The sequence below is a fragment of the Mastigoproctus giganteus genome, chromosome 6 (assembly GCF_048544385.1).
Source record: "Mastigoproctus giganteus isolate SK-2022 chromosome 6, ASM4854438v1, whole genome shotgun sequence".
NCBI classification, from domain to species: Eukaryota; Metazoa; Arthropoda; class Arachnida; order Uropygi; family Thelyphonidae; genus Mastigoproctus; species Mastigoproctus giganteus.
The window spans coordinates 72,317,788-72,329,823 of record NC_143580.1 but is presented as its reverse complement, the minus strand read 5'-3'; the positions used below and the strand labels follow the sequence as shown (position 1 = coordinate 72,329,823).

General features: G+C 37.8%; 1 protein-coding gene across 4 annotated transcripts in view; it reads left to right on the top strand.

Annotated features, from left to right (window-relative positions):
- The window catches only part of Gnf1 (germ line transcription factor 1), a 397,251-nt gene extending 386,358 nt beyond the window's left edge, over positions 1-10,893 (top strand). For all 4 annotated transcript variants that reach the window (XM_090376044.1, XM_090376043.1, XM_090376042.1 and 1 more), the window contains one exon: positions 10,514-10,893. In XM_090376044.1, coding sequence (XP_090232170.1) covers positions 10,514-10,606 — 93 coding nt within the window. In that variant the 3' untranslated portion in view covers positions 10,607-10,893. The remainder of the gene's footprint in view (positions 1-10,513) is intronic.
- Positions 10,894-12,036: the final 1,143 nt, after the last annotated feature.

Below are 12,036 nucleotides of genomic sequence, written 5' to 3'. Positions count from 1 at the left end.
TTTCATTGAGACTAAGACATCTAGCACTTCTGCAGCTGAGTTACTTTCCCTTTGAATTCGTTGTATGTGTGTATGGAATACACTCATAAGTGAATGCATGAACCAAAGCATGCTGTGGTTCTTGCTGTGAGAAAGGAGCTGTCTATATTCAATCTCAACAAACTCACAGTATTCCTTAAGCTCTTCAGTCCGGACTGTATAATTATGAAAATACTGGTAAATTTTAAAAACAATGTTCTCTACATCAACTTCCCAAAGTTCTGTGGAATTCTGGAGACAATTGTTCAAAATATGTGCAGAGCAGCCCACCCCAATCAAAGTCTTGTTATGCAACAATTTCTTTAATTTTGCAAAGTCATTATTCCCTTCTTCATTTTGTCTCAGTCCTCCAAACATTGTACTGAAATTGTCCTCAGTGAATGCAATACATTTTTCACACAAACCATATTTTTCAAGAGTTTCTTTAACATATGTAGAAATGGTATCTGCAGTCTCATTAGGCATCTTCTGTAATTCAATTAATTTTGTTTGTAACCCTCCTTCATTTTCATCAAAATACTGAATAATTAACGGGAAGATTTTTTCAGAACCATGATTACTTCCATCAGTTGAGACCCCACAGTATGCAATTTTTATTTTCTTTTAAAGTTTTTACAGTAAAATTAAGAGAATGATTTGCAAGTACAAAGTTTACAATGGCTTCTGTCTTGGTTCTAGCACAGGAAAATCTTTTTGCTATCTCAGAATCAAAAAAATACATTTCTTAACATGACAGTTGTGCAATCCATTGATTTGTAACTACTATGATGTTTAACAGTGTGAAAAGCAAAGGTACCCTCTGCAGCAGCCAGATCATATTCTATTTTACCGACAGCTTTGACAAAAAAATCTGAAACCTTTCCCGAAGAGGCCTCACCTTGAACTGCTTTCTTGTGCTTCTCAGTTTCAATGTGATGCTTCAATCACCAACCCCTTTATTGGCTACTGAAACATATGTCCCCATTCTGCAAACTTTACGTTCAGCTTCCCATTCATCTCTTCTGTAAACATGCACTTCCTTTTAGGCATTTTAGGGGAAGTATAATCTTTATAATATTAATTTTTATAATTGAAATAATAATAAATATTTTTTATTGTAAGTAGTGAAGCATAAATTTTATTAAGGTTAGGTTATGTTTTACATTCACAACTAAACTAACCTAATTGCAGAAAAGTACCTACAGGTATAAAGATGGATAATAAATATTTTTGTAATTAAAGTGAAAAACAGTATTTTAAAAAAAGGTAAACTTTGGTATTAAATAAACTAGTGTCTGCCTCTTGATTGGATCGTTGATAAGAATACCAAATTTAGTCAACAGTACGCAACTTTTGATCAATTTGGTGTGCACACAGCTCAAATCCACGTTTTCATGTGCTGCAATCAATTTCTAGAGAAAACAGTCCCTCTAACTGTCCATATTTATTTGACATGCTGGAATTCCTGTAATTTATATATCTTTTTCTAGCACACCATCTGATCTTCACGCGTTATCTACTCTCTAAACCAAAATATTGTATTGCTAGACTATATAAAATTTATATGTGCGTAAATTCTGAAGCAGGCGTAGGTTGGTAACAACCTCAATGCGCTAAACTGAGCATCGTCGGGGTCTTCCGCCTAATTGTCAACACAGAAATTCGAATTGAAGAATCGTCTCCTATTCCAAAAATGATTCTGCATAACGTAACTCTGTAGTTTTCATCAAGCTTGCATAAAAAAATGGCATATAATATAAAAATCCGGACATTTAGACAAATTTATAAATATCCACCCAGACAAAAATTTTAGACAAAAAATCCGGACAAATCCGGTTGAAAGAGGATGGATGGTAACCCTACCCAACGCGGAACCCGAAGAGATGCCACTGATAACATTAGCCCACTAAGAGCAATGTTGACTGATTACCACTCTGTCTTCTTCCACTCAATCATCCCTTTATCCCTGCAGCACCTTGCCCTTAATGCCACATTGCTCCAATTTGTACAGCAGTCATTTATGTGCCACATTATGAGAAGCTTTCCTGAAATCCAAAAGTATACGATATTAGTATTAGCATTAACAAAGGCACATGATGCAAGAAAGCAAGCTTATATAGCATCAGCCAAAAAAAAAAAAAAAAAAAACCCCTTATTCACCCATCCACTCGCTCCAAATGTTTGTCAAGTTCTGCGTTGAATCTATTTAAGCTATCAACTTCTACAACGACAGATGGAACTTTGTTCCAGCAATCCACCACCTGCTGGCTAAAGGCAAACTTCGACATATCTGTCCTATAACCATCTTTCCTCAATTTGAATTTATGCCCTCTCAGGCGATTATCCTGAGCAAGAGGAAGAATCCCATCAGCATTGAGCATGATCACACAATTCAAGGCTTTATACACCTCTATCAGATCACCTCACCGGTGCCTAGTCTCCAGACACTGTAATTTGCAAAACTTACGCCTTTCTTCGTAAGAGCAACCCTTTGTTCCATTCACTAATCTTGTTACCCTTCTCTGTACTCGTTCCAGCAGCTCTACATCCTGCTTGAAATGAGGCCTCCAGACCTGTATACCTGTATACAGTACTCAAGGTGTGGTCTGACCATTGCCTTATACAAGGGGATAATCATCTCCATATCCCTGCCAAAAAAATTCCTGTATATCATTGACAAGACACCATGAGATACTCTTATAAACCAAACCATCTGCATTGCTCAGAAAACTTCATATCTGCCTGCACAATTACCCCCAGGTCCTTTTCATTCTCTACCACTGTCAGTGTGGTGCCCGCGGAGATGGGAGAAATCCCAGGTGCCGTCCGACACGAACATACCTTATACCTTATGTCAGTGTGGTGCCACAGAGTTGATACGTTACTCTGGGATTACTGCTTCCCATATGTAGTACTTTACATTTGTCAATGTTAAACTTCATTTGCCACCTCTCAGCCCATCTGCTCAACTTTTCTAGATCCTGTTGCAGCAGGGTACTGTCATTAATGTCATTAACAACAACCCTGCCAGCCTTCATATTGTCTGCAAACTTGGACATTAAGCCTGATATACCATCATCAATATCATTTATAAATACAGAAAACAACAATGGACCCAACACTGAACCCTGAGGGACTCCACTGATAACATTAGTCCACGAAGAACAGTCCATTGATTACCACTCTGTTTTCTGCCACTCAGCCATCCCTTAATCCATAGCAGCAATAATTTGCCTCCGATGCCACACTGCTCCAGTTTGTGCAGCTGTTTTCCATGTGCCACAATATCAAAAGCCTTTCTAAGATCCAAATATATGACATCAAAGTTTTCTTTGCATCCAGTTCCTTTGTGACTACATCATAGTATCCAATCAAATTAGTCAGACAAGACTTCCCCTTAACAAACCCATGCTGTGTCCGAGCTGTAACTGAAGTCTTGTCTAGATGATCCTGCAATGTGTCTTTAAATAGTGCCTCCATTAATTTCCCTGCAACAGAAGTTAAACTAACAGGTCTGTAATTACCTGTGTCTCTCTTTGATCCTCCTTTGTGGATTGGGGTCACACTTGCACAACTCCAGTCCATGGTTACCTCCCCTGAGTCCAGGGAAGCTCTCATAATTATGGCTAAGTGTTTGCTTACTTCCTTTGCTGCCTCCTTTAATATAACTGGATAGATTCCATCCACCCCAGGTGCCTTTCTTGTGTTTATCTTCAACAATTTCTCCTCCACTTTTCTCTCAGTTATTACAAGATTATCTAGCTAACTGCCAGAGTTGAATACACCTCTGGCATTCCCCTCCCTGAATAACTCCTCATGTGTGAATGTTGATGCAAAATATTCATTTAGTTTGTTAGCTACCTGAGAAGGATCATCAACAGTTGAACCATCGATATCAAGTAGACCAATCTGATTCATCCCCTTCCTTCTATAGTTTACATAAGTAAAGAACTCTTTGCTGTTTTTCTTTGCATCCTTTGCCAAAGATTTCATGTAATCTGCCTTCGCCTGCCTAACCTCCTTTGTAACTTGGTTACAGACCAGCTTATATCTATCATAGGCTTCTGTGTCACATGTTAATTTATATGTATCTCAAGCATTTTTCTTCTCTGTCACATGTCTAATTAGTTCATCTGACATCCATTTAGGCCTAAATCTTGAACAATTTTCTTTGTTGGTATGAAAAGCCTAGTAGCTTCCAAGATTAATTCTTAGAATGCTTCCCATTTTGAATTTTCTGTTGGTAACATCATCAGTTGGTTCCAGCATTTAGAATTTAAATACTGGCTCAGGCCACCGTAGTCACCTTTACGAAAGCAAAAACCCTTCCCTTCCCTGATGGTATTGTTACCTCTTTGAGTAAATCCCACTTCAGCACACTGTGATCACTGCCACCTAGTGGTTCCTTTATCTGCAGATTCTGATGCATGAAGAATCATTACTGATAATCAAATCAAGAGTATTACTCCTTCTAGTTGCCTCCCGAACATGCTGCTATAGAAAACAATCATCCAATAAATCCACAAAAGCCTTGCTAGTGTGTGAGTGACCAACCCACAAATTCCAGTCAATATCTGGGCGCCTCCGTAGCCAGGTGGGAAGGAGCAGCAGTGCGTAACACATGTTTCTTGATTAGGCCGGGGTTCGAGCCCGTCAGCACCAAATACGGAGGATGCGGAAAGGTCAGGAAATGACCACCGCATATCCCAGAGCAATATGGCCTTAGTTGCTAATGCTCCTAAAAACCAAATAACAACAACAATAACAACCAGTCAATATCTGGGAAATTAAAATCCCCCATTATAAGAAACTCTAATTTACTGGCCCACTCTATTTCTCTGCACAATTGCTCATTATACTCATCAGATTCATTATGCCTATAACAAACACCTACTCTCATTTTCCCTTTCCCAGTGCTTATGTCACACCAAACAGACTCAACATTGCATTGACCACCAACATCAATTGGATGCACTTCCTTAGATTTTATATGTTTCTTAACTTACAGCATAACCCCTCCTCCCTTCCTGTCCTGTCTATCCTTTCTGTAATATTAAAATTATCTTTTGCATCCAGTTCCTTTGTGGCCACATAGTAGTATACAAACAAATTTTCAAACAAGATTTTCCCTTAACAAACCCATGCTGTGTCCGAAGTATAATTGCAGCTTTGTCTAGATGAACCTGCATTACTTCTTTTACCTGTGACTCCATTATTTTCCCTAGAACAGAAGTTAAACTAACAAGTCTCCAATTACCTGTTTCACCTGGTGAATTTGGAGATACATTCGTGCATCTCCAGTCTGCAAAGACCTCACTTGAATCAAGGGATGATCTCATAATTATTGGTAAGGCTTTGCTGCCTCCCTTAATATAATTGGATAGATCCCATGCAATCCAGTTGCCTTTCTTATGTTTAACTTCCACAAATCCTCTTCCACTTTCTCCTCAGTTATTTCATAATCATTTAGCTCCCCATTAGTTTGATAAACTTCCAGCATCCCCTTCCCTAAAGAATCCCTCATGTGTGAATGTAGATGCAAAATATTCACTGTTTGTCAGCAAGTTAAGCTGGATCATCAACAGTCAAACCAATGATATCGAGTAGACCAGTTTGATTCATGTTTTTCTTTGCATCCTTCTCCAAAGATTTCTCGTGATCTGCCTTCGCTTTCCTGACCTCCTTTGTGAATTGAGTACATACCAGTTTATATCTACCCTAAACTTCTGTGCTGCCCAATAATTTATATGCATCCTATGCATTTTTTTCTGTCACAAGTTTCATTAGTTTATCTGATATCTATTTAGGCCTATACCTTGAAGAGTATTTCTTAGTTGGTATGAAAGCCTAGTAGCTTCTATGATTAATTCCTGGAATCCTTCCCATTTAGAATTTGCTGATGGTAACATCACCAGTTGGTCTCACTGTAAAGAATTTAATAACTATATGAGACCAATGTAGTCAGCTTTATGAAAGCAAAAACCCCTCCCTTTACCCTTGATGGTAGTTAAATCTTTAAGTAAATCCCAACTCAATACACTGTGATCACTGCCACCTAGTGGTTCTTTTATCTGCATAAATCTACAGAAGTCTTGTTATTGTATGTATGACCAACCCCCAAATTCCAGTAAACATTTGGAAAGTTAAAATCCTCCATTATAAGTCATTGTGATTTACTGGCCCACTCTTTCTCTGTATAGCTGTTCATGGTGCTCATCGGCATCAAGAGTATAATACAGTCAGTCCTTGTATATCATGATAGATGTGTTCCTAGAAACCCTCGTGCAGTGCAAAATCGTGCAATATAAACAACAGGCCCTATGGGAAAAATAGGGTTAGATGCTGACCACCCAAAATTGAACACACATTTGTAACCAAAACATTACCAAACACAATAAATTATTGTAATAAAATACGTATTTTATTGCGACTATTATGTAATAAAATATTGCTAATGCTTTTGCTTCTGTCGTAAGCAAACTTGTTTTTTGTTTGATTTTTCTATCCAAACAGATTACAGCCGTTCCATCTCTTTCAATTCCTTGTCTTAATCTAATGGATTTTAAGTACACTTTGAGTTGTTCCTGCTATCAAAGTTGTTTTTATTTTCTCTGCATTCTTTGTAATTCTTGGCGTTGCCTCATTTAGGTCTGTAGCACGTGCAATATCACATGGTCTTTCATTTCGCTCAAAGCGTTTCACAATTTCATATTTTTTCTCTATCGACAGAGGCAGACTGGCCATAAGCCTTACCAGGGAAACCCCGGTGGGCCAGAGGCCGGTGTGATTTTGGCCATAAACTATAGTATGAGGCCACTATAAATTTTCCCCGGTAAGAATTTTTGACCCAGTCTGCCTCTGTTTATCGATATTTCTTTTCTTTTTCTCTCTGAATCTGCAGTGTCTTCACCAGGACGCTTCCTTTTCACACCTTTTAAGTATTTTACTCATTTTTAGGGAATAAAGCACAATTACAAAACGAGGAGGCACGCTTGATACACATTAACAAGGCTGCGCGCGTGTAGCAACCGAATAAACAACACCGTGAAGGCAGAGATTAACACCTCAACATTTTACTAAAGCATATTTCTAGTGGTTACTACCATAAAACAATAAAAACAATTTCCAATTGTGTTTCTGCTAGTGGAATCTGTTATAAACTGGTAGTAAAATCAATCTAATTGCATCTGTGATTATACCGATAGCTGGAATTGTTGGTTTTTACATTAATATGGTGAATAGTGTTTCCCCTTCAATGATATAAAACACATAAATACATTTTCAGAATCTTCTCTTCATTCCTATCGTATCGCGTTCAGTTGGGGGTGATTCCGCGTTCGACTGCCATTTCTTGTAAACACAAAGGCGAATCGTGCATAAGCGAATTTGGTTCGTGTTATATAAGATATCGTTCCCCTATTTATAAATCATGTATGATCGAATTCGTGTAGTGTAAACACGTGTTATACGAGGGCTGACTGTACACTCATCTTGTTTTTTTGTTTTCCCTCTGCATGTCACACCAGACTGATTCAACATTGCACTGGCCACCCATATCAACTGGATGCATTGCCTTAGATTTTATATGCTTCTTAACTAAGAGCATAATCCCCCCCCCCCTCCTATCCAGGATGTCCTTTCTGTATACATTGCACTCTTTATATTCAAATTCTGCATCCATTATATCTGAATCACATGACATCTCTGAAATCCCAACAGTGTCTGCATTTAATGTCTTGGCCAACCCTTCAAATTCATCAAATTTATTTACTATACTCCTAGCATGATGTGTATGCAAGTATTAGCATTAGCATTAGTAGAGGCATTTGATGCAAGAAAGCAAGCTTATGCAGCATCAGCCAAAAAAAAAAAAAAAAAAAAAAAAAACCACTTCCATTTCACCCCTCTGTTCGTTCAAAATACCTGTCCAGCTGAGCCTTAAACTTATTTAGGCTATCAACCTCCACCACAAGGGATGGAAGTCTGTTCCACCAACCAACCACCCGCTGGCTAAAAGCAAATTTCCGCACGTCTATCCTACATCTGTCTTTCCTCAATTTGAATTTATGCCCTCTCGGGTGATTATTCTGAGCTAGAGGAAGAATCCCATCAGCATTGAGCATGCTTAAACCATTCAAGGCTTTATACACCTCTATCAGATCACCTCGCTGGTGCCTAGTCTCCAGACACTGTAATTTGCAAAACTTAAGCCTTTCTTCGTAAGAGCACCCCTTTGTTCCATTCACTAATCTTGTTGCCCTTCTCTGTACTCGTTCCAGCAGCTCTACATCCTTCTTGAAATGAGGCCTCCAGACCTGTATACAGTACTCTAGGTGTGGCCTGACCATCGCCTTATACAATGGAATAATCACCTCCTTATCCCTGCTGGAAAAATTCCTGTATATCATTGACAATACTCCATGAGCTACTCTTGCAGCCCGTCTGCACTGCTCAGAGAACTTCATATCTGCCTGCACAACCACCCCCAAGTCCCTTTCATTCTCTACCACTGTCAGTGTTGCACCATAGAGTTGATACGTTGCTCTGGGGTTGCTGTTTCCCATGTGTAGTACTTTACATTTGTCAATGTTAAACTTCATTTGCCACCTCTCAGCCCATCTGCTCAACCTTTCCAGATCCTGTTGCAGAAGCATAGTGTCAGTAGTGTCCTTGACAACCCTGCCAACCTTTGTATCGTCTGCAAACTTGGACATTAATCCCGATATACCATCATCAATATCATTTATAAATACAGAAAACAATAATGGACCCAACACTGAGCCCTGAGGGACTCCACTAATAACATCAGTCCACGATGAGCAGTGTCCATTGATTACCACTCTCTGTCTTCTCCCACTCAACCACCCCTTTATCCATAGCAGCAATTTGCCTCCAATGTCACACTGCTCCAATTTGTGTAACAGTCTTCCATGTGCAACAGTATCAAAAGCCTTTCTAAGATCCAAGTATATAATATCAAAGTTATTCCCTGCATCCAGTTCTTTTGTGACTGCATCATAGTATCCAATCAAGTTGGTCAGGCAAGACTTCCCCTTAACAAAACCATGCTGTGTCTGAGCTATAACTGAAGTCTTGTCTAAATGATCCTGCAGTGCGTCTTTAACCAGTGCCTCCATTAATTTTCCTGGAACAGAAGTCAAGCTCACAGGTCTATAATTACTTGTGTCAGCCTTTGATCCTCCTTTGTGAATTGGGGTCACATTTGCACATTTCCAGTCTATGGGTACCTCTCCTGAGTCCAAGGAAGCTCTCATAATTATGGCTAAGGGTTTGCTTACTTCCTTTGCTGCCTCCTTTAATATAACTGGATAGATCCCATCCACCCCGGGTGCCTTTCTTGTGTTTATCTTCAACAGTTTCTCCTCCACTTTACTCCCAGTTATTTCAAGATTCTGTAATTTACTGCTAGAGTTGAATACACCTCTGGCATTCCCCTCGCTGAATAACTCCTCATGTGTGAATGTCGATGCAAAATATTCATTTAGTTTGTTAGCCACCTGAGCAGGATCATCAACACTTGACCCATCAATATCAAGTGGACCAATCTGATTCATCCATTTCCTTCTAGAGTTTACATAAGTAAAGAACTCTTTGCTGTTTTTCTTTGCATCCCTTGCCAAGGATTTCTCGTAATCTGCCTTCGCCTGCCTACCCTCCTTTGTAACTTGGTTGCATATCAACTTGTATCTATCATAGGCTTCTGTGTCATGTGTTAATTTGTAAGTATCCCATGCATTTTTCTTCTCTGCCATATGCCTCATTAGTTCATCTGACATCCATTTTGGCCTAAACCTTGAACAATATTTCTTAGTTGGTATGTAAAGCCTAGTAGCTTCCAAGATAAGTTCTTCCAAGATAAGTATACATGCACCTGTTCTTACTCTTAGTTACCCTAACACAGCCTGTGCATTTACTCTTTTCATGATGACTTCCAGCAGTCCTTGAAATCCCCTACACCTTACTTTCAAGACCTCTGCTTGTTCCAACAGAAGCAGAGCAAGAATCACTTTCACCTTTGCCTGCAGCTATTGTTAATCTATTAGTCTGTGTATCCCTCCAAGCTTGCAGTTTTCTAACCCACTTAACACTGCCTCTTTAGCTCATTAGCATCAGCAAATATCCTTGCATCCTTTCTATTTAAATGAATCCCATCCCTGTAGAAGCAGACTCTCCTGTTAATAAGCATAGACCACACTGAGAAAATTCTACCCCATGAGCCTTGCACAATCTCTCCAGAGCCAAATTGATTGGCAAGGCTCTCGTCATAAACTCCCTCCTATTGTGTCTGGGCAGAATTCTAAAAGACCTAAGCCAGCTTTGTCATGGGTGGAGAGAGAAGTGTCCCCAGACAGTCATGATGGAAAAATGTTGCATCTTTTATAAAGGAACATTGTGATACTAATTATAATAAATATAGTTAATTAAAATTCATTTTATTGTTTCTCTTTATGATTTTGCTCTGTTATTTTTGAAGGTAAAAAAGAATGCACCTAAACGTACAAAAGAAAAGCAAGAACCATCTTCAAAAGGGAAAGATAAGCAGAAAAAGAGTAAGCAGAAGAGATAGATGAAGTTAAAAGAAAAGCATTTCTACAAACTGTTGAAAACAGACCTAAAGATAGTTAATTTTTGGGTGGAATATTAGAAGCAATTATTGCATACTGTTCCTTTTATTAGGATGACTATGCAGATTTTTTATATGAATACATTTCTTTCTTGTAAGGAAAGAATATCCCATAGATTCAACACTGGATAGTTTTTGCAGGAGTATTACCAGTACATACCTCTCCTGCATTAATCTCTGGCTAACATAATGTCAAAATATTAATTTAAGGAGAAAAACTTTACAGAATGCAGGTCAGACAATCATTTGTGATGCATTGTAAATTTAAAAAGTGTAACATTCTCTTAAAATTATCAATCATTTCTGGTAAAGACATACTTATTTATTATTTATTATTATTTTTTTTTCTGATGTAGTGTAAACATTTGCTTAAGGTTAAAAACCAAATACACATTTGACTCCTGTGTTAAACAGTTTGACATAATGCAAGACAGAATACTCATATGTCATTTATTAGATGCCTTGGTTAGTATTCACCTTCCTCATCACTCTTGAGTTTTTGGATAGATATATTTCTCTTTGCAATTTACAGGTATAAAAAGCTGTTGGTTTTCTCCTCTTAAGTATGGCCTCTCTAGTATTTTTTTGCAGTTAATTCCATTTTACAGTTATGTTGATTCTTACTCTATATCTTATTTGAAAGTACAGTAATTAATGAGTACAGAAAAATTTTTTGTATATTGGCCATTTTGTGCTGACTTAAATATTGATAGCTGCATTACTTGTCATATTTACCCATATATTTCATGGTGACATTTGTGTATACATGCATTCATGCCTATATGTAAATATCTACATATAGTATGTGTATATACGTATATTAATTCTTTTAATACTAGTGTATGTTTATATGTTCGTTACCATACAGGCATTATGTATCATATCATTTGTTTTCTAATGTTTGTTACTGATGGCAAATTCATGAAAATTGCTACACTATTATAAGTGCATAATAATGTAGATAATCAGTGATTATACGATCACTGATTACAAAGTGATATACATAGTCGGGAATTTTTTTATGATCATGGCAATAAAAAAATTTTTTTTTTCTTTTTTTTTTTTTTTTTGCTGAATTTAGTGTAAATGCCTTTAATTTCCTAGTTAAAGTAAGTTTCGGGGTTAATTTGTGTAGTTAAATATCTCAATAACCCTCCATCCAATGATTTCAAGATATTAATAATACAGTCAGTCCTCATATAACACGTTTACACTACACAAATTCGATCATACACGATTTATAAATAGGGGAACGATATCTTATATAACACGAACCAAATTCGCTTATGCACGATTCGCCTTTTTGTTTACAAGAAATGGCAGTCGAACACAGAATCACCCCCAACTGAACGCAAAACGATAGGAATGAAGAG